Source organism: Tinamus guttatus, unplaced genomic scaffold (assembly GCF_059628265.1).
Source record: "Tinamus guttatus ecotype Peru unplaced genomic scaffold, ASM5962826v1 Tinamus_guttatus_pri_ptg000423l, whole genome shotgun sequence".
NCBI classification, from domain to species: Eukaryota; Metazoa; Chordata; class Aves; order Tinamiformes; family Tinamidae; genus Tinamus; species Tinamus guttatus.
Window position 1 is genome coordinate 2,534,453 of NW_028288957.1, and position 21,941 is coordinate 2,556,393.

General features: G+C 48.2%; 2 protein-coding genes across 9 annotated transcripts in view; one reads left to right on the forward strand and one right to left on the reverse strand.

Moving 5' to 3' along the window:
- Positions 1–627: 627 nt before the first annotated feature.
- THAP9 (THAP domain containing 9) lies at positions 628–4,589 on the reverse strand. The gene is made up of 5 exons (XM_088531502.1): positions 4,509–4,589; positions 4,237–4,435; positions 3,809–4,115; positions 3,424–3,595; positions 628–3,033 (listed from the first exon to the last, which is right to left on the reverse strand). The coding sequence occupies exons 1-5, from the start codon at positions 4,586–4,588 to the stop codon at positions 1,074–1,076; spliced, it is 2,718 nt and encodes a 905-aa protein (XP_088387628.1). The 5' UTR covers position 4,589; the 3' UTR covers positions 628–1,073.
- A 1,704-nt stretch (positions 4,590–6,293) lies between these two features.
- Positions 6,294–21,941, forward strand: part of SEC31A (SEC31 homolog A, COPII component) — a 31,817-nt gene continuing 16,169 nt past the window's right edge. For all 8 annotated transcript variants that reach the window (XM_088531642.1, XM_088531643.1, XM_088531645.1 and 5 more), the window contains exons 1-16: positions 6,294–6,375; positions 6,942–7,065; positions 9,025–9,223; positions 10,035–10,130; positions 11,390–11,530; positions 11,898–12,040; positions 12,410–12,509; positions 13,158–13,319; positions 13,502–13,654; positions 14,161–14,397; positions 14,903–14,977; positions 17,482–17,532; positions 18,215–18,292; positions 19,592–19,667; positions 20,217–20,395; positions 21,546–21,672. In XM_088531642.1, coding sequence (XP_088387768.1) covers positions 6,297–6,375; positions 6,942–7,065; positions 9,025–9,223; positions 10,035–10,130; positions 11,390–11,530; positions 11,898–12,040; positions 12,410–12,509; positions 13,158–13,319; positions 13,502–13,654; positions 14,161–14,397; positions 14,903–14,977; positions 17,482–17,532; positions 18,215–18,292; positions 19,592–19,667; positions 20,217–20,395; positions 21,546–21,672 — 2,020 coding nt within the window. In that variant the 5' untranslated portion in view covers positions 6,294–6,296. The remainder of the gene's footprint in view (positions 6,376–6,941; positions 7,066–9,024; positions 9,224–10,034; positions 10,131–11,389; positions 11,531–11,897; positions 12,041–12,409; positions 12,510–13,157; positions 13,320–13,501; positions 13,655–14,160; positions 14,398–14,902; positions 14,978–17,481; positions 17,533–18,214; positions 18,293–19,591; positions 19,668–20,216; positions 20,396–21,545; positions 21,673–21,941) is intronic.

A 21,941-nucleotide genomic window follows, 5' to 3' on the forward strand; every position in this document is an offset into this window, starting at 1 on the left:
TAAGCTGGACTTGGTTACTCCATGTGGAGCACTGCATCCCCCAGCAGCCTCCTTACCGCAGAAATGAGCTGAGTGGAGAAGCCTGTTCTGCTACTTGACTTCATGGGCACGGAATCCAAATTAATGAGTGGAAATGCTGCCTGAAGGGGCCTGCGGTGTGCCAGGGGCTGGAGGACGTGCCCAACTACAGCGCAGCCCTGGGAGGACAGCGTCATGTCGCACAGAGAGTGGGTGACCTGGTTGGGCCAGGTAATAAAAGCAGAGAAGCTGACTCTGCAGCAGCTCAGCAGTCCATGCCTGAGCCCTGGCCACAGGGGCAGGGCAGGGATTTGAAGGACAGCTTCCACCTTCTCTGCCACACTGCAAGGCACAGCAATGGGAAAGCTGCTTTCACAGGTGGAAATGATTCCACTTGCCCAGATTTTTAATGGCAGTGTAGATTTTCAAAAGTCAGGCTTCAGCACTGTAGTTCTGTAGCGCTGTCCACTTTGCACTGAGTCCAGCTGGAGGTCCAATGGCTTGCTTAGCTTGTTGAGACCTACAGGAGGGGGTTAGAGCCACAGACAACACACTTATTCTTCTCCTCACAGCTTTATTTTCCTTTTAAAGTAAAAGCTCTGTCATCTCTTGCATCTTTCACTGCAGCATCTTTATGATAGACTCAAATTAGCTGCACCATTAATTCCCCAGGCCCCTGCAACTGCAGGTGCATCAGTTTTTCTCCTGCTAGCACGACACCCCACTGCACTAGGCATCCCAGCATTGCAAGGGGACCTTGCCTTGTCCCCTGTGACCTCACTACACATTTCCAGGGACTCCTCCTCAACTGCTACCAACATCAAGTCCAGGACACAGCTCTGTGGCAGTGCAAGGCAAAATGAACTTCCTTCCTGGGCTCCTTTGAACTGTGACCTGAACCAGTTGCACTGGCCCCACTCATCACCATTTAACAGAACAAGTTTTGCCAGGCAAATTATGGCACCGTAGTCTTTGCCATATTAAGTGTTACCTGGATCTGGCCATAACCAAGGCTAAATAGGGGCAACCCTTATCTACCTGCGATATATGAGTTGTCACGGCCCTACCCAGCTTGGGCTTGACTGGCACCGATGCAACGGTGATGCAAATGAATGTTTTCCCTTTAGTCTCTTCCATCGGGGCTTTCCCCAAGGATATTTCAAGTTTAAGTTTTGGGCACAGTTTCTTCTGACATGTAAATAACATTGACTTATTTTCTTTACCAAGATCATGTAGTGATTGTCGAGACTTGACTGCCTGTCAAAGAAATGGTCAGTGAGTGTGGGAAAGAGAGGCCTCTGTCCCAGAAGCTCACAGAAAATTTTCTGTTGGATAAACAAATTCCAGAGCTCGGAGTTCTTGCGGCTACCTCGCCCTAGGGCGTACGTCCTCAGGACTCGTTCAGAAACACTCGTGATGTGGTGCACACTTGCAGAGGGCAGGCTCACCCCACCTGACTTTTTTATGTAGAGCACTGCCCCACTCCTTAGCGTGCTCGCCTCTGACTCAAAAAGAGAAGCAACACAAGCATCGCATTGCAGATCAGAGGCCGCTTGTTCAGCCACAACTCCTGCGGCGCGGGCGACACTCTGCTCATGTAGGGATGGGTCTGTCAGGGCATTGCTCAGGACTGAGTCGCACACGAAGAGGCCGGCACTGAAGGAATCCTCCATTGCCACAGTCCCCCCAGGAGCGGGATCGTACTGAGAACGGACCTTGCGCAGGGTTAGGTCTGTCCCACAGAAGGTGGATAAATCCAAGGGCTTCGCGTCTCCAAAGCCCCTGCTGTGTGGTCCCGGTGCCAAGCTGCAGCTGGCCAGCAGCTTGCCGTAAGCTGCCTGGAATGCAGCACAAGTGGGATGGCCGTGGCCAGGGCAAGCCTGCCGGAGAGCACGGAGAAACAGCTCAAGCTGCTCGAGGCTGAAGGCGTGCGGCAGGAGGCAGTGCAAAGGCAGCCCTTCCGGCAGCACGTAATTGGTGTAAAGCCATGTGAGGCTTTCGGTGTTGAGCAACAAACTCAGAAATCCCAATTTGCGTTTGCTTTTTACAGCACACCTACCCATGGAGTCTGTTAAGGTGAGCAAAAAGCTCCTGGCCTCACTGAAGAGACGCCTGATTTTGCTGTAATTTCCAACGAGCAAAGGCCCTTTTCTTCCTCTGGCAGAGGAGCTTCTGCCCTGGAATACATCGCACAGATGGCTCATCAAACGCACAAACTTGACAGTACCGCTGCAGTTCTGGAATGAGGCCAGGCCCAGATTCTGGAGATGCTCCAGGGCATCGGCAACACCCTCACTGAACAGCTGAGTAGCGAGGTTGACTTTCAAATAGCAACATTGATCATTTCCAGGACAGCCTGAATTGGAATTGCACAGCTCTAACACTCTTTTCTCTTGCAGGGCTGCAAGCTCCACCACGTACTGCCACTTTGCTGCTTCTCCAGGCCATTGGATCTTCTGGAAGCACTGCAGCGCGTTCCTGATCAGCTGCAGCACATGGCACATGTCAAAGAAGTAGGTGATGTAGTGAGCAGAGCCAGGCGGGTGCTGGAAAGTGCAGTGGAGCCTCTCAGGGTCAATGTGGATGCCCAGAGCCCTGGCTGTCTCAGCCCCGCGTGCGGTGGCACCCGCTGTCACAGACAGCACCGCCACACCGATGTTGTTCAGCTTACTGATGGCCTGTCGGAGCAGCTGGGCAAGGAGGTGGCCGCTCACGCTGTGCACAAAGAAGTAGCCAAGAGGAGCCCTCCAGGGACTCATGATGCCGACCGCCATGAGGATTATCACGTCCGAGGCCAGCGGGGCTTCGTCGGCGTCCAGGACACCCGCCCCTACGTCAACAAAGCCCGCAAGACACTGGCTCTGGGCATCCCATTCCTGCTGCCTCTGGAGGGCCATGTCCTGCACCAGCAGGGCACAGTAACGGTAGGGCTGGTCCCCCTTCTCCGCTTTTTCCTGGAGGCGAATAAAAATGTCGCTGTTGAAGCCTGGAGCGGCACCGCTATTAGACAGCCAGCTGGAAAAGGAGGAAGGATGTTCTTAGGAGCTAAGATTCAGAGAATAAGTTTTCTAATCTCTTCTTTTTCCCAGCTAACAGTTCCAATGTTTCCACTCTGTATGGTCCTAGTGGTTTTGACTTCTTTGTGCTGATGCTTGCCCCATGTCTCCATCCTCTCTCCAGTGTGTTCTAACTGATGAGGGGAGTGGTGTTAAATGAATTGCTCCTTTAACACCATCTGCTTCTCTTACAAAAAATACCCTACTTGTTTTTGCTCCTTTTTTCCAGTATTTGGCCCATTCCTTCCCTCTCAGAGGTCTACTGGAGTATTTTCACGACAGACTTCTGTTCCCCCAATTTCTACATAAGTAAATAGAAACCCATCCAAATGAAAGAAAATGAACTTGCTTTGTCAGGCTGGAAGGATGAGGCAGGGGGAAAATCTTCCGTAGGTAGTCATAGGCCTTATTGTGGTAGAGGTGGAGAATGCAAGCAAATTGTTTCATTTCCAGCGAGTATTCTGTCATGTGCCTCCAGTTCTGTGGCTCACGGGGCAAATCTGCTTTCAAAAAAGTAAAAGGTCAGCTTTAGCAAAGCAACTAAACAGCTGCTAACTTAACAAAAGGATAAATAACGCAAAAATATTGCAGCACAAATTGCAGTTAAAGCATATGTTATTGCCCCATGAAATCTAACAGTTGGTGCTTACCCTGGCTATCTATAGTTCATTAAACTGGAATGAGGCAGTATCTACCCTGAAGCTCAGCTCTGACTCAAAAACCCCGAGAAGTACCTGAAAACTGTGCCTGCAGCAAACTCGCACCTTCCTCAGACAACCGCTTCTTCTCCGCCATCTCCCTGATGACACTGAAGATGTTTCTGGGCCACGGCATGGGGCTCCTCCTCGCTGCCACGCGCTGCTGCTCCACGGGCCCCGCTGCTACCTCCTGTCCTTGGGCCTGCTGGCCTGCAGCCGCTGCTGCCTCCTTCAGGCTGTAGTTGTGATCCTCGGCAACGACCTCGTCGTCGGAGGGGATCAGGAGTGGCTGCTTGAGGGCTCGTGGGGACAGCCCGCGCCCGCAGCGTGGCCTCAGCGCATCCTAGAGGAGGAAGCACAGGCGCTTAGTGATTTAAATCCCTCGGGCCAGGGGAAGCCCAGATTGAGGACAGCCACAAGGACGGACGGACACCCCCCCTCCCCCGGGGGCGGCGGGCACGCACCGGGCGCGGGGGGAAGCGCGAGGGCACGGCCCCCCGGCGCAGCTTCCGCCGCAGCCCGTAGCGCTCGAAGTCGTCCTCGACGAAGTGCCTCGAGCACAGGATGGCGCCGGGGCCGGGGCTCCAGGCCTGGCGGCTCCGCGGGTCCACGCGGTTCACGGCGCGGATCCACGCGCGGCGCTGCGCGGCGTCCACCGGGAATCTGCGGAGAGAAGCGATCGTGGGCGTGAGGGCTGGGAGACGGCCAGGCCCGTCCCCCCTACGGCGGCACTCACTGGTGGAAGGAGATGCCGCGCTCGCGGCTGCGCCCGTTGTCGCGGGCGGTGCAGCCCAGCGCCGAGCAGCTCCGCGTCATGGCGCCCCTTCCCGCTCTCCTCTCTGTAACGGCCGCCCCGCAACGGCCGCCGCCGGGGCCGCGCAGCGCGCCTCCTCATTGGCTGCCCCTTGCCATTGGCTGGCGGGGCGCTGCTTTGCCATTGGGTGGAGAGGGCGGGAGGGCGGGGCAGGTGTTTCCGCAAGTCCCGCCCCAACACGAGAAGGGCAGAAGAGCGGCGGAAAGGGAAGGGGAACATCGGGCCAATCGGCGGCGGCGGCGGGGGAAGCGGCCAATGGGAGCGCGGCGCCCCTGGGAGCCAATGGGAGGGGCGCTTCCCGCCTCTATATATAAGAGCGCCGAGGGCTTTTTCGGGTTTTTTCTCCTGCTGCGAACGGCGTGTGTGTGGGATGCTCGGGGCAGCGCGGCCTCGAGGCGGCCCTAGGCCCGGCCACGCTGCGGGGATATCGGAGAGCGCCCCGCACGGGGCAGTCCGCCCGGTGCCTGCTGCGGGGCCGCTTAGGCGCCGGCGGGATGCGGCTGAGGCGCGGGCGAGGCCCCGAGCGCCGCTGCCGTGCGAGGTGGGTCGGGGGCAGCGCCCGCCCGCGCTCCCAGCGACCGGCTGAGCCGCCTCGGCCCGCGAGGCCCGAGCAGCCATGGTGGAGACCTGCGCGCAGCGAGCGGGCTGCGGGCGCCGCTTTCCCGCCGCCTCTTGTGCCCGCCGCGACGGAGCACGAAGGAGCCGCGCGGGTGTCCCGCAGCATCCAGCACGGCTGGCGGCCTCGGCAGTAACTGGAGTCCGTTGAAACCACCACCCCCTTCCCGGGGCCGTTGTTGCCGCGCGCGGGGGGTGCCCCTTTTCCGAGGCCATCCCCTCGCCTTTGCCCCCCAGCCCCCCGGGCTGTCGGGCCGCCGCCCGCCCGCTGATGAGCCCCTCGCTGCTGTTCACATCCTGACGCGCTGTGATTACTGCGATTGAGCTGCTGAGGGCGGGCGGCCCCCTTTCCTCTCCGATGCCACCGAAATTCCCATTTTCCCTCCCAAACCGCCGTCTCCGCGAGGGGAAGGGGGGTGGGGGCGGTGGTTGGTGGCGGTTGAACGGTTTTACCGGGCCCCGCCCCGCCCGGAAGGGGCGGGCTGGGCGGCGGCGGAGCCGGAAGGCGCCCCGGAGGCGGCGCCGCGGCTGCCACGTTGGAGCGGGAGAGCGGCGGCGGCGGTGCCGGCCGGGCAGCGGCGGGGCACGGCTTGGGTGAGGGGGGCCCCGCGTGCCAGGCCCCGCAGCGGGAAGGGGAGGCTCCTGTCCCGCGGAGCCCGGCGAGGGCTGCGGCTCCCCGCTGGAGCGCGACAGGGTGCTGCGGCCGCCCCTGCGGGTAGCTCCTGCGCGGCAGCCCCGGAGCTTGCTCTGCTCTTGCTCTTCTGTTCCCGTGGCTCCGAAGTAGAGCTAAAACGCTGCAGATCCGCGTTGAGGTCCTTTCCCGCCGCTTGCTGAGAGTGCTTTGTGGCGGCTCTGACAGGCAGGGTTTCATTAGAGCGTCCCTGAGGCCTAGGAATTATCCTTGCGTTTGTACCCAACGGCAGGAGCAGCTGCAGGAGCCCCAGGGCCAGCATGGGAACACCTTGCTTCCAGAGGGACCTTAAGGGCTCTTGGGTGGCTCCTGCTGCGGGGTTGTAATACAGCACCTAACTCTGCATTAGGTACTGCTGCACTGCACGTGAGAATTACCTTTTTGTTGTGCTGCTTTTTAGCAAAATGAAGCTGAAGGAGATTGATCGTACTGCCATGCAGGCATGGAGCCCTGCCCTGCAGCACCCCATTTACCTGGCCACAGGTGAGTTGCGGGGGCCAGGGGGCTTTGGTCTTCTTGGGGTGAGGCGGGTGCAGGTGAAAATTAGAGTAGTTGATCTGTGGCCTGAAGGTTGCGGTTGGAGTGGAGAATACTATGTGGTACCTCAGAGGCATTTTTCTGGCCTTGTTAAAGTGATTTATTCCTTCATTTGCTTTTTTTTTTAATTGTGTGTGTGTTGTGAGCACATGCTTGCTGCTCTGCAGGCAACAGCAGCAACTCTTTTTCTCCAGGTTAAGACTCCAACATCCGGATGTGCCTATTGACTAACTGTTCTTTATTGCTTATCTCCTACTTCCCTTGTTTCTCTGTTGTTAACTCAATTTCCTCTACGTAATCAGCTAGGGATGAGCGTTCTCCTAAAGCTTCCCATTTCATGCTGATTAAGAAACCCATGGAGGAGGAAATCAATGGGAGGAGAATTACATAGAAATACTTATAAAACAAAGCAGGTGGTGCTTTGATGGGGCTCTTATGCCCTGCCTGCTTGCTTTTGCAGTTGATGCTTTCTATAGCATGTCCTTCTCATCCCTGCACATGCTTCTTTGCAGGTACGTCTGCTCAGCAGCTGGATGCAACGTTCAGCACCAACGCTTCCTTAGAAATATTCGAGCTGGACTTAGCAGACCCTTCCCTGGATATGAAGTCCTGTGCCACCTTCTCCTCCTCTCACAGGTACGCAGTGGGGTTGCAAGGATTGCGTACTGAAAGGCCAGCGTGGGAGGCTCGAGCGCAGTTACGAGGAGAGGAGCAGAGCTTTTGGGCCGAAGGGTGGCCCGTGAGTGGCAGTGCTCTTCAGAGGGGACAGCGTAGTGCAGTAGTGAAGGCAAGCGAGTCAGGTCTCCAAAATGCAGCATTTGGGTCCCTTGGGCCCTTACTGTGCACTTGGCCAAATAAATGCATTTCCAAGCATGGTTCCTGGAAGTTGTGTTGAGTGGAAATGCATTCCAGGGACCTGAATGAGGATTTGGCCACGTTTGCATGCAGGAAGGTTGTGACCCTCTTCAGGGATGTGCTACTAATGGAAGTAGAAACAGTAACACTAGTTTTTGCAGGAAGCTTAGTTTGGTTTTTGCTTGTGTAGTGCAGGCTGTGCTGCTGGAGCTGCCAGGACCAGTCCTGCAGTCATCAGCGTTTTGATACGCAGGGCTTGGGAGAAACAGCCCCAGCCTGTGCTTAATGCCCTGGTGTGCAGGCAGAGCTGAGGCTTAACATTCCCAACTGACTCACAGAGAGCAGGATGAGCCGTTTGATCCTTTAAAATGTCATGGGTCAACTTTGTTTTAATTGTGGCTAAGATGTTCCCAGGCTTGCCGCGTGGCATGTGCATTTGCCAGGTGTAAATGGCTTTTGCTAGCGTGAGGATGCAGAGCCTCTGCCTTTATTTTGCCTTGCAGCAAGTCAAAATGGTCAAGTGATTCAGTTCTCACCAAATCAGTTCTGCAACAAGTAGTCTACATTGTCATTCTCCAGAAAGTATTGTGCCCTTTCATAGGGTCATACTTTGTCTTTGAAGGAGCAAAGGGCAAATGGAAAGTAAATGCATGCTTTTTTGTTTTGTTTTTAACTCCTCACCCCTTTCTGTCTCTTGAGGGGGGTGGTTCTTGCATTGCCCCTGTTGGATTGTGTTCATGTTGTATTACTGGTGTCCAGGAAAGCCATGGGTGAGTTGACTTCCCTGCATAATTCAGCAGCTTCAGGACTCTAATCATTTTGGTACCCAGAAAAAGGACCTGCCTGGCAATTTTGGTAACTCAGTGTGTGTATGACACATGCTCTTTGTCCAGGTGTTTGTAGTATGCAGCTTATCAAGCTGGGCCTGAGGTGTGTTAAAGAAATTATTTATAGGTTGTCCTTAGATAAGTAAGAGATTAGCAATAAACAGCAGATGCTAAAGTAATTTCCCTCACTTTCTAAACGACCTCGTTTTACTTTCTGATTGCCCAACGAGCGATTGATGTGTCCTTTGTAGAAGGCGTGTTTTCTGCATGGCCAAATACACAGGAGTGCTGTTCTGTTGATGGAACAAGCTTATTTAGTAAAGGAAAATGGAGTACTTGCAGATTGACAAAAGCTCGGAAATAGATGGAAGCACACTGAATTCTTCTGACATGTTCTGGAAAGGATACCACAGTGCAAATGACATATTTATGTTGTGAACAGGCCACAGGCTGAGCATCCAGGGCAACAGTTTTTTTTGTTTGTTTGGTTGGTTTTTTTTTTTTTTGTTTTTTTTTAAACATTCAGGAGCACAGATGAGAAAACAAGATTTGGATTTTTTTCTGGTTGCATTTTCTATCTATTGCATGAAGAGCTGCCCTCAAATACTAGAGTCTTATCTCCAGGCTGGGTTTGAATGGGCTAACAGCCCTTATTTTGATTTATTCCTGTCGTTATACAAAAATAAGCTCAAAGTGGGAGGCTTTGCTTGATTTTGCAGCTCCAAAGGAGATGGCCCTTTTGATGAGGAGAAAGGTTTAGACGTGTCATCTTTCTAGCATAGAGGAGCAAGCAAGTGTTAGAACCTCATCAGTTAGGGCAGCCACAGTTAGAGCTTTTCTTGGAAGCGTCTGTGATGCCTCTTAGCTGACGTGGCTGTGCATGGTTGTAGCCTGGGGTCTTTGTGTCTCCCAGGTACCACAAACTCATATGGGGGCCACACAGCATGACCGCAGGCGAGAGCGTCTCAGGAGTCCTGATTGCTGGGGGTGAAAATGGAAATATCATCCTCTACGACCCAGCCAAAATTATAGCTGGAGATGCTGAAGTCGTCGTTGCCCAGAAAGACAAGCACACAGGACCGGTGCGAGCGCTCGATGTCAACATTTTCCAGGTTGGTTTAGTGTTGTTCACATAGATCAGCGGCCTGCCTTAAGTACATATTACCCTAAATGTTTCGGTCCCTTTCCCAACCTCTGAAAAACACAGGTAAAACTTGGTATGTATGTATCTAGTATGAAAAACTTTTCTGTTACTGGAATCTCAGTCTGGAGAAGGAGTTTCAGACTGGTCCCTTCTCAGTCCTTTTAGACTGTTCACTTCAGTGAGTCTGCTCAGGTTAGGTGTAAAGTATGGGTGATTTTCTGTCATGTTTTCACCTGGTCTCCCTTTTTACTTTTGGTGGGCTGAACCAGTATTTCTCTGGTCTCAGGGAGTATGTATGTGCTCTGTTGCTTTGTGTGCTTAGTTGTTAGGGTTGCCTTGTAGGGGAATGGGAAGGATGGATCATCGCAACCTCTAAATTTCCTCCCCAGGAGGGGAAGGCAATTTCTAGAAAAAGCCTTTCTAGAAAAAGCTCTCAAAAGCCACAAGCTTTTCTCCATTATTAAAGCGCATTTATGTCCATTTGTGTTTTGTTTTTTTTTTGTTTTGTTTTGTTTTCCCTCATGCCTGTGAGAATTCAGTTGATTTCATTTTCTAAAGAGCCCTCCTTTCTGTGGGCAGTTGCTTTTAGCAAGGCTGCTCTCTCTTCATTGAGGTCTTTCTGAATTACTTCGTTTCTGTTTATAAAGTCGGGGCTTGTGTTGGCAGAAGTGGCCACTAATGACCTAATAAACTGATAGTCCTATGGATTTGTTCAGCCACTGAGATTATGAAAACTGATATTGAAAATATACTTTACACTGTATTTATGTGTTTTACAGACTAATCTGGTGGCCTCCGGTGCTAATGAGTCTGAAATCTATATCTGGGACTTGAACAATTTTGCCACACCAATGACACCAGGAGTGAAGACACAGGTAGTAGATATGTATGTCTTAAGTACTGCAAACCAAGGAAAAATAAGCAGGTTACTGAAGCTGATAGTTTGTTGAAACCTACAAAATGATAAATCTTTAAGTGCCTCCCTGTTCTGTGCAAGATGTTGTATTTTATCAAGCAACAAGTAATCCTGAGCCAAGTCTTTCTGGTTACACCCCTTTTAAAAATATTCTTAACTGCTGGTCCATGGACTGGATCTCTTCTAGTCTTTCTTGGCATGTTTCAGCATGTATGTGAATCTGAGGATGGTGAAGAGAAAAACGTAGGAAAGACTAAACCCAGCTATGGAGAAATCAGAAAATGAGGCAGTAGGTTTGGCAGTTGCATCTGTGGTTTTCAAGGAATATGTAATTGCAGCAGTGTTTAGCCTGTGATTTCTTCAAAGAAGATTTATGGAGGAAAAGAAGAAAGGATTTCTGTCTTGTGTGCCTTGTAAGGGAGAAAAAGGAATGGGAGGGATTTTTTTTAGAAGTGTTTATGTTGGTCTAGTTCTTAAAATTGCACAAGCCAGCTAGGTGTGGTTACCAAAAAATTAGTGCATAACTGCATGATAAGTTGGGAAGAATAATTAGCGAGGAAATGGGACGAAAAGCAGTTTTGTTTAAAGAATTTGGGTTTAAAATGCTCTGGGTTTGACTTTTTTTTTTCTTTTTTTTTTTTTCTTTTTTTTTAAATTTACTGTCATCGGATTAGTTCAATATCACATGGACGTTTTTGAGGAAATTTGCCTCTGTTTAAGATCTCTGTGCAGGAATTACCATGTCTGATAATCACTTAAATGAAATGTGTAATCTTTTAATCCATGTGTTCAGTGACAGCTGGAAGTACAGTGCAGTGAGGAAGGCTGTGTTAGTATTGCTCTTATTTCAAAGGTTAAACCTAAGGAGTTAAAACGTGACTACAGAGCTCCTTCAAGCAGACTTACCTTTTCTCTGCAAGTCACAAACTAATACTCAGAGGCAAAGTACAGTTCATGTACCCAGGTGTATTTTTGTGGAATACTTTTATGTTCTAAGTGACTAACGTATTAGACTCTCAAAGGGGAGGCGCAGAGGGGAGGCAGCTTTTACAAGTGGGATTTTCAGGTTTTCTGCCGTACAGCCTGTGTGCGCAGGAAGCAGAACAAACATGGGAGGGAGGCAGATCTCCCTACAGACGTGTGTTTTAGCAGAGTGTAAAAACAAGAGGGTGTTGTGGCAGCTTGCCAGGCTGTGACAGGTTGTTCTGTGTGTGGTAGCCTCTTGAAGACATCAGCTGCATCGCGTGGAACAGGCAGGTCCAGCACATCCTGGCATCTGCCAGCCCTAGTGGCCGAACAACCGTGTGGGACCTCAGGAAGAACGAGCCCATCATCAAAGTCAGTGACCACAATAACCGGGTGAGTAAACCCCCTCATAACAACAGGTTTTCTTGGAATATTGGTAGATGTAACTGAAATAATGTGAAAATACTTTGTGCGGGGTTTTTTTTTTTACATTAAAGAATATTTATAGTCTTACATGGAAAGATTGGGATCGAGGCTGCACAGTGATCTATTTGAGCATCCTAGGAAATTATTTGGAAGTCTTCTCCTTCGTGGAGTCAAGGAGTTGATCCTAACTGAATGCAGTCCAAAACGCTGCCCAGAAATACAGCAGCAAATGGGGCAGTCCCTCAGGACCGCCTTTTCCCTGCATCTAGCCCCAATTAGTGTGGTTGTCCTGTGTCCCTTGCTTGCCGGTTTGTTACCTAGTGTTGTCTCTTAGATGCACTGCTCGGGCCTGGCATGGCACCCCGATGTTGCCACACAAATGGTTCTGGCTTCGGAGGACGACAGGTTGCCTGTGATTCAGATGTGGGACCTGAGATTTGCCTCGTCACCACTTCGTGTTCTGGAAAGCCATACAAGGTAGAGGCTCTCCCTTCTTTCCTGCCCTCCCTCACCTCCAATATCTTAAGCCTGGGTAAAGGAAAAGCTTGGGTAATTTCCCATGCTACCTCCATTTTATTAGTGAAGCTTTTCCATATGCCATAAAAACAACTCCCAGTTTAAAGGAGAGAACAACAGTGGGTCTGTGTGGCAACTGCTGCCAGCTGTACTCCTGACACAAACCTTGCACTAATAAAATTAGGTTGTCCAACTAAGTAGTCACTCACCGTACGGGTTTACACACTGTGTTGATGATGCAGGTAAATGAATGACTTTTTTATAGAAAAAATAATATCCAGTTGCTCTTAAATGAGTTCATCTCTTCATTTTTATTGTAACTTTGCACAGGGGCATTTTGGCCATTGCTTGGAGCATGGCAGATCCGGAGCTGCTACTTAGCTGTGGGAAGGATGCTAAAATTCTGTGCTCCAATCCAAACACAGGCGAGGTATTGTATGCAAACCACTTGTAAAATCTCTCTCTTCACTGGCATAAGCGATGCAGCATTTTTTAAAGCACTCTGTTTTTCTTGTGCTGTTTTACCCGTTCTTCCAATGCTTGCTTCCCTGTGTTTTCCACACAGTGAGGGAAGAAGAGGTGTTGGAACAGATCCATGCTCCCTCTTACGGGAGAAATCTTTGAGGGCTAAGGCAGCTACCCTAATTCCTTGCAGCTGAAGCATATGCCTTCAGAGTTTTCCAGTGATACAGGACTCCTTCCTAATAGTCCTGCTCTACAGCCTTACAGCTGTAAGGAATGTAAATGGCCCTGCTTTATTTATACTTTTTTTTTAATGGGGATTCATGGGGCTGAAATACTTTCATCATCGTCTTTTTCTCGTCTTTGAGTTTGAAAACTTTTAGCCAGAGCGGAGGGATTTTGTAGGTTGTTGCGATAGTGACAGATCATTGAGCTGCGTTAAAGCATTCCCGTCTTGCTGGAATTGGGCATACCTTTGGAACGGCACGTGGGTTTTTTTGGTGCCCCGAAGACTTGAGTGAGTTAGTACTGCTGCAGAAATCCCCTCCTGTCATTCTCGTGGGTAGTAGCATTTTATTACAAGCCCTGAGTTGACAGCTTTGTTCTACTTGGCCAGGTGCTGTATGAGTTGCCCACAAACACGCAGTGGTGCTTCGATATCCAGTGGTGTCCCAGGAACCCTGCTGTCTTGTCTGCGGCGTCGTTCGACGGGCGCATCGGCGTTTACTCCATCATGGGAGGCAGCACAGACGGCTTGAGGCAGAAGCAGGTCGACCAGGTATTGAGAAGTGTTCAGCTGAGAAAATGGAGACAGAACAGCAGGCATGTTGGAAGTCTTCAGTGGCTCTCATGCCAAATGGATTTTACCCATCTGGTGTAGATAATGCTGTTTGTCTGCTTCATCAGATAAGATGTGTCACTTCTGTATTTTTTTGTGTTTCTTCCCCTTTGTTTTTCAAGCTTTCATCTTCATTTGGGAACCTCGATCCCTTTGGCACAGGTCAGCCCCTCCCACCCCTGCAGCTTCCCCAGCAGACGGCCTCGCAGGGTGTTGTTTTGCCCCTAAAGAAGCCACCCAAGTGGATCCGACGCCCCGTGGGAGCGTCGTTCTCGGTAAGCAGGGGCTCAGATCGGAGCGGTGTTGCCTAGCCAGTGTCCTCTCCACCTCTCAGTAGGCTTTTAACTGGTATACATCCTGCTGTAAGCAGGGCGCCTATCATACTCTACCGTGTATTTAATAGGGCATGGGACTTTTTTAGGACTTCTGTTGCAGGAACATAAGATAACCTGCCTGCTAGACACTCTACAGATCCACAGCCCCAGTTCTTTGGAATCTGGGGATATTAGTCCTTAGTTTAAGGAAAAACTTGGAAGTCCTGTTGAACATACACCCTTTCTTTCAAGCCAGCTCTTTCACTGCATAGGGATATGGGGAGGTGGAGAATACACCTAAGTATCACAATGCCAGCGATGTTTGTCCATTAAATGCAGTGCCTATATGCACTGTATAAAAGAGTATGTACAGATGTGCGTATGTATATGTGTGTGTGCATAGTTATTTTGGCACAGTCTTGAATTAAAAACTACCTTTATATGCTACACCTGTGTCTCAATTGTAGTTTGGAGGCAAACTGGTTACATTTGAGAGCACCAAAGCTCAGCAGCAGCCAGGCATGGAGCAGCAGCAGCAGCGTTACCACGTCTACGTGAGCCAGGTGGTTACGGAGAAGGAGTTCCTGGCCCGCTCCAACCAGCTGCAGGAAGCTGTGCAGTCTGAAGGCTTTGTCAGCTACTGTCAGAAGAAAATCGATATGGCCCAGGCTGACTTTGAGAAGAACGTGTGGGCCTTCCTAAAGGTACCATCTTAGAGGATGACAAGGAGTCCAGGGATTCCCCACCTCCCCACAAGACTGTTACAAAAACGTTTTCCTTTGCACAATACAATGTTTTAGCAGAACCAGTGCTGGGAGCCCAAGATGTGGACTTGGAGTGGTGTGTTGAAGCCCTTGCAGTGTAGGTGGCCCATAAGAAAGGGAGGGCCCTTGGAGCAGGGGGTGCTTTGAGGGTTCATGAGAACGTTGCAGCAGAGGGCAACACTCCTAAATCCTCAGGGAAGGTGTCTCTTGTCCAGACGGTTTGTTACTATGAGTTGTTGAGGCACAATAAAGCTTTGGCACAACTTTAAATGTGCCTTTCTGAGTATTTAGAGGCTTCCACATGAAGCTGATAGGCAGATTGTTCCTACATGCTCCGTCTGCAGTCACTAGTGCTCAGCGCATGTTTGTGTTTGACAAGTGAAAGGCTGGAGAGAAAAAGAAAATTCAACTGCAGACTACTCCTTCTAACTTTTCTTTTTCACAGGTGAATTTTGAGGAAGATTCACGTGCTAAATATCTGGAACTCTTGGGATACAGGAAAGAGGATCTAAGGAAGAAGGTAAATATGCTGGGAAGATGCATGTTAAGTGATTTCACTGAGTCACACATCTGTAACGTGCAACCTGGAATGCTGGCCATGCCATATGTGGCTGAAATATTCATTTACATTTGGCACTAAGAGAGTAATCACTGCAGGCTACTTAAGATCATACACATTTTTATGCACACTGTCATACACATTTTTATACAACACTTTTTTTTATTGTGCTTCCCAACAGATAGTATTTGTGCTGCTGCTCATATAGCTCTCATATAGAACTGTTGTACTGAATCCTTTGTTTGCTTCCATATGGCTGACTTAAATATGCATTATTTATGTACCAAGTGTTCCCTTTTATTCCCAGCAATCTGCCTCTCCCTAAATAACTTCAGATTTTTTATGGCAGTTGCAGCTTGCTTTGCCCACTTTTTGTTTTTTTAGTAGCTATGTAATCTTTCAATATGAATGTTCTCCGAGAATTTCAAAGCAATCAACAGACTTCAGAGGCGTATTTGCATCTTTCTGTCCCATGTTGATCTCATTGTCACACATAAAAGCTTTCCTATCCATTGGTAGAATTTGTTTATGTAGCTACTATACGTCATATTCCTATATTGGAATATCATGGAATCTAATCCTTTTTTGGTTTTCTAGTTAAAAGAACTTTTATGTTCCTCGTGGTTTCATTAATCTTCTTATAATGCTAAAATATTCCTGTTTGTGAGGTGCCTTCTTAGAACAATGAAATTGATTTAGAAAGACAGAAGTTATATTACCAGGGAGCATTTTGTATCATTTAGCTGTGTATCTTTCTGGAAAACCTGGGCAAAATCTGATTTTCAGAAGCAACAGATAAAAGGGCTTTGTTTTCCAAAGCTATATTTATTTGTCTTTATTTGAAAATGAGTCAACAGCAGGTAATGAAGCCTCTGATTTGCCTAAACACCTGCAATATGTTTCCATTCAAACAGTTGGGAAGTATCTGTGGTAGGAAAGGTGTAGTATGAAATGTGTTGGACATAGACTGCAGAGCTCTTAAGTTGCAGACGGAGTTGGGTGAGTTTATCAGTCTCTCCTCTGCTCAGAGACAAACTGCACAGTGCCATCTGCCTGTTGGTACCCAGGGATATCAGATGCCCATTTTGGCTGGTTTGCTGCTCTCAGTCCTGTGCCTAGGATCTGTCTAGCTCAGTTCTGAGTCAGTGGATTTGAAAGTTTGACTCATTTCCATTATATCAACTTAATCTTTTATTTTGAAAGAGTGGCTCTATAAAAAGGTCATTTTGTTTGTTTATCAAGTGGACTCCAGAGCAAATTTGTTACAATTACCAAGAAAATAAGTTTTTGCAAATACGCCGTCCTCGGCTTCTACATGTTCCTTGCGCAAGTCAGACAAACACAAGAGAAACCCTATTTTTCAAAAGCAGATTGAAACTAGAAAATGCGGATGAAACTCAGTCCTGTGTATGCAGCAGGAGTGGTGGCAGTTTTGAGGGGCTGGTGCAGCTGGAAAAAATGGAGGCAGCTGAACTGAGGAGCCTGAAATGTTGGATCACCCTACAGTTTCAGTAGGTGAGGAACTGATGAGCTGAGCTGTGAGGACCCCTTTTTGCATAGCTGTTTTATGGCAAAGCTTTCCACATGGAAGTGGAGTCCATGTTTTCTAGTGCTGTTAAATATAGGCCAACCTTTTCTGCAGGCTAGCAATGCCCAGAAGATAACCCTGGACTTAATATGTTTGGGGCAATCCCTGGACTTCTTTTCTTTTGATATAAATGAATAATTAAAAAAAAAAACCCAAGCCAGCCAGCTCCTGCAATATGAGCTAGGTCTTGTGGGTTTTTTTCTTTTTTTCCTCCCAAGAATCTCATCTAAGTTTAAAGTACGCCCTGTTATACTAGAAGCAATCAGATATTAGCCTTACGAGGTCCAGGTATTCAGATATGGTATTAACATTTTTTGTAATCTAAAATTGCTTCATTAAATTGGGATTTTTGAGGGCCTGTAAAGAATCTGAAGACTTGCTTTACATTGCAAAGCAAGAAATGCTGGGGATTTAGCTCATTTCTCCCTTGTAAAATCCTACCTCAAGGCCATATGCACGCTGTCATTGAAACCACAGCTTCCTGGCAGTTGCTCTGCTCAAATAGAGCTGTCATTTGTCACTAGCTGAGCTGCCCTCAACAATGCAGGGAGGAGTGATTTTTTTTTTTTTTTTCCCCTCCCTTGTATAATCACTTTTCCCTGTAATGTCATTTTTATTACTGTGGCTTCCAGCAGATCCATGAGGTTTGAGGCAGAGTCAACATTAAATGTCCAGAAAAAGCTGTTTCCTTAGGAGGTTGGTGTGCAGGTGAGTTAGCAGTAAGCTCATCAGCAGGCTGGGAAAGGAAATTGCTTTGATTTACTCTTTTGCAAGTAAAATATTAGCTACATAGCCGGCTTTGCAGTATGAGATATGAGCGAAGAGGTGTCTCTAAAATGAAAGGGTACTTAACTGAAAAACCTTGCTTGTGTTTCAGATTACTTCAGCTCTGAACAAAGAAGGCCTTGCAGATGATGATTTGGGAGAGGTAAGCAGGAGTCTACAACTTGGTCAAGTTTTATAATGCAATAATAATGTGCAAAGTAAGAATAATTTTTCTTTTGGCTTGGTAACTCTAAGTCAGGAATAACCCAGCATGTAAGAACTCTTTAAGTTCAGTAGGATGAAGGGACTTAGTGTAAATGAACATAACTTTTTCCTACCTTGCATGTTTCATAGCGAAGGACTGTCAATCAGAGGTTTTGGCTCAGGGTCTTTCATGTCTGTCTGCTTTTCCATTCTGCTCACCTGCTAAATGCTGTTTAGATCTTTTCTGTAGTTGTAGTGGTCCAAGTCCCCAGTGCACTGCTTTCTCCACAGGGCTGCTGTGCTCCCTTTGCCTGGCTGGTGCTGCGGTGTTACAATGAGGCCGTATATGTTTTAGATGTCACCAGTGGCTGCCTAATGGAAACTATATATATAGTTCTTAAAAATTTTCAGGCAGCTAAGATGAAAGCAGCACAAGATACTGAATAATGACAGGAGCAAGGAAATGGAGGGTCTCTACCCGCTTCGTTGTCATCATACATGGATTTGGGATGCTTTCCTGTGCACAGCAGGGTAGCTCTAAGTACTGTCAAGAAGGTGGTGGCTTTGCTCTGCAGGGCCAAGTATTTCTCTTCTCCTGGCCTTTCTTTTTCCCCCCTCACAACTGCTTCTCTCTTCTCAAGGCACCCACAGAATCTGATGGATCTGCCGTGACCGAGGCAGGGGAAGGCCAGGCTGCAGAGGAGCAGTTCTTGAGAGAGGTACGCACTGCCCTCTGGATTAACACTAATTTCCTGCGTATTTCTTTCGCTTTTAACAGCATTTCATTGTGTTTTCCTGGTGCTGGAGATATATGAATATGTAAGGTGCCAGTCATGATGTGCTCTCAGCTGCTTCCAGCCACATCATGCATCATCTGGGAACAAAACCACTCTCCAGGCACTGTGCCTTTACCTGGGCCAAACATGACTCTTGTTTCTCTTGGACCTCCCTGTGCAAAATATACTTTTATGTCAACTGCATGCTTGTGCTTCTTGCTCTCAAAGGAGACCCTTTCAGTAATCAGTATGTAAGCAAGGTGTTACCAGCAAGCATGTCTTCTGGAGCTACCATACCTGTGTTTGCATGCTGGCTTGTGGTAGAGGAAGCAGAGCAGTTATTGCCCTCTCACTTGGTCTTGCTGTGAATATTTGTGGTGGAGAGACTTCACCCTTGCTATCATTGTGCTTTTCTTAAAGGCTTTTGTTAAAAATTCAAAAACCCAGCAGGTGATGCTCTCTGTTTTCTCTACGGGGAGCTTACATAGGAAGGTTCTTCTGTCAAGGCTGAACACTTTTGTGCCAAGCCAGCCAAGTGCTTTAGCATGTCTGGAGTACTCTGGGCTTCTGTGTCCAGAATGAAGCCTGTGTTGTGCTTCCTTGGACCAGGCTTGCTCCTGGTACCTGCTGTTTGGAGGATGAGCTCAAACTCTATGCGGAGCTAAATGGAAAACTAGGTAGCATTCCTAGACGCTACTTTGGGGAGGTGAGCAAGAAGGGAAGGAGAATTTCAGATTTTGGTGGGGGGGCAGGTGTAGGGGAGATGCATGTGTGTGCGGGCACATTTACCTGTGCAGGTCAGTACCAGGCTCTGCCGCTTGGGATCTCCATGTATGCACAACTCAGATTTGCATAAACTTGACCCTACCAGGAAGAAATCTGAAACTTTCACTGTTTTTCCCTTTGGCATCTGTTTAAAAAGATGTTCAACTCTGGTCACTGGGTGTTTTTAAAATGGTTCACTGATGTACGCTGGAGGTCTTCTGATAAGCCCAGAGCTTTGAGTGTGCTGCATGCTTGACTCCGTGCAGGTACCAGGGGAAGCTGATTCTCCTGAGCTGAAACAGTGCTGTAACAAATGACAGGGTTAATGCTCTTCCTTCTGAGTTAATGATCTCTTAGGGAAATTTGAAGTTTGAAAGCGAGTATACCTTGCTGTCTAATGCAAGGTGCATATTTTTAAGCATGTGTTTGTTTTTCCCAAATATTTGCCTAATCTGCACAACTGTGCTTTTTCTTTAGGGCTTAGAGGACCGTAGACGTGGACCTGAAGATTCAGTGCCTGCAATGAAGACATTTAACATCTCTGTTAGTGGAGGTAAAAAAAAAAAAAAAAAAAAAAAAAAGTGGGGAGGGGAAGCAAACTTCTGTGCAGATCATAAAGCATTATCATTATTTGTCTCTACCTCCATTAATTTCATAACACAGGTCTTCATAACACAGGTCTTTCAGGGAAGGAAGGGAAGTACACAGCACTCATGCCCCACCACTGAAATGCTGCTACCTGAACGTGATTTCTGATGCCATAAAAGAGCAATTCTGTAAAAATAGCACCTTGCTATTTGCACAGAAGCTCCCAGGGCATCCTCTGTACACAGAAGCCCTTGAGTCCTGTCTGCATCTAATTTTGTATCTGATGCTGGTTCAGGTTAGTTGTCTCTGAGGTGATTCAATAGTGCCCTGTAGGAAATGGTAGCATCTTGTTCCAGCAGCATGATAAGTGATGACTCAAAGTGTCCCATCAGATTTGGCCTTGACTTCACTGTGTTTGAGACTGGAGATGAACGTGAGCCTCCCTGTAGATACCTGTTGTCCCATCCTTAACCAAACCTTGTGTTTGAAAATGCCCTCCTTTTTCCTGTTGCAGATGTGGATGGTTTGATTACCCAGGCGTTGCTGACGGGTAACTTTGAAAGCGCGGTCGATCTCTGCTTGCACGACAACCGCATGGCTGATGCCATTATCCTGGCCATCGCAGGCGGACAAGAGCTGCTCTCTAGGACGCAGGAAAAGTACTTTGCAAAGATGCAGAGCAAAATTACCAGGGTATGTATATTCAGCTAGAAAGAAACCTCTTGGTAGAACTTCCCCCCGCTTTTTTAGAATTACAAGTTTCCATGCCATCTTATAGATGTCTGTATGTGAGAACCTAATAGATGTTAGGCATCCACAGGATGAGAGCAAGCATTCTTTACTGTTTATAATACATTTTCTTGGAAAGAGGAGGCATGCTAGCTGGGAAAAAGGATTTTGTGCTATTTCTAGTGTTACTTTGAGCTGTGTATACACTAGTAAAATCTCCTTAATTGGGATAAACATCTTAAGCAGCAAACACTTTAATGTCTTTTCTTGACACATTCTTCCAGTGCTGCACACAGGCTCATGCTCAGTGTCTGTAGCGTTGTATTAATTCCTGCCTGTGATCATTCGCAACGGAGACTTTGATGCTTGGTTTCACTGCACGCACAGAGGGATAGCTAAGTATAGCCAGAGTACATGAGTCACCCCGTGTCTAGGAAAAGGATGTTATGGCCAGCTGGTTATTTGTTCTTTTCAACATCCTGCCATGCTAGTGATTTTTGACACTGCTCTTTCACATGATTGCCTCTGAGCACTCGCATGAGAAGAGCACAAGGAGAACAGTGATGTGGGAGAAGTGGCCACAGAGGAGCATGGGGCAGTTGGTTGAACATGTCACTTTGCTAGTCCCTTGCCCAACAAGGGTGTTTGCAGCAGTTGCTTGAAAATGAGCATGTGCAGAAGTGCTTTTCTGGAGCAGGCCTGAAGGTCAAAAAGCACAGTGACCTGGGGAAAGAAGCACCCAGCACCCCAGGGCAGAGTCTGTAAGCAAGCTTTTGGTGATACAAATAGTTTGCATTTGTAGCATTGGACAAGTGAAGAAAAAATGAGGTATTACAACTCTCCAATCTCTTCCTTCAGATTTTCTATATATTTGACCAAGACAAGGGAAAGAATTTTGTAGAAAGTGGGAACTACGTTTTTTCCTGTGATTCATCCTTAGAAGAAAGGTGTTTTTACTGAGAGTTGACCAGTTATCTGTGCCTGTGTTCAGAAATGGGGGATGACCTTGTGGTTAGGTTGCATTTATTGTGCAGGTTGCATTACAAGGACTTTGTTCACGGAATATGAGCCCAGCTACAAGGATCTTACTGAGGTTTGTCTCCTTCTGCTCCAGCTTATCACTGCAGTTGTAACCAAGAACTGGAAGGAGATTGTACAGTTTTGTGATCTGCAGAACTGGAGGGAGGCTTTGGCTGCTGTGCTGACTTACGCCAGGCCAGAGGAGTTTGCAGCCCTTTGCGGTAAGGATGCTTGACAGCCTGGATACCATTTATCCCCGTAATTTCTAGCAAAGCTCTGCTTGTGTGTGTGTGTGTGTTTTGTTTCTTTTTCTGCTGTTTTCCTTCAGATGAGTTATTGCAAGGCCTTGCTATAGCTCCTCTGGTTGATAATACAGCTCCTGAATCTTCCTGCAAAGGAGAGGAGTCTATGAGGTGCTGTGTTCCAGCAGCAGTTCCTGATTTTTGTCTTGTCCTGTTTTTTGGAGGGGTACAGAGCTGGCTTTGTAAGC

What these genes read in the sequence shown, in the direction of transcription:
- THAP9 (XM_088531502.1), bottom strand. Translation starts at nt 4,588, where the DNA reads ATGACGCGGAGCTGCTCGGCGCTGGGCTGCACCGCCCGCGACAACGGG. An exon ending in CGCGGCATCTCCTTCCACCA is followed by an intron (nt 4,436 to 4,508) that starts GTGAGTGCCGCC and finishes TTCTCTCCGCAG; the next exon opens with ATTCCCGGTGGACGCCGCGC. An exon ending in GCTGCAGGCACAGTTTTCAG is followed by an intron (nt 3,596 to 3,808) that starts GTACTTCTCGGG and finishes GCTAAAGCTGAC; the next exon opens with CTTTTACTTTTTTGAAAGCA.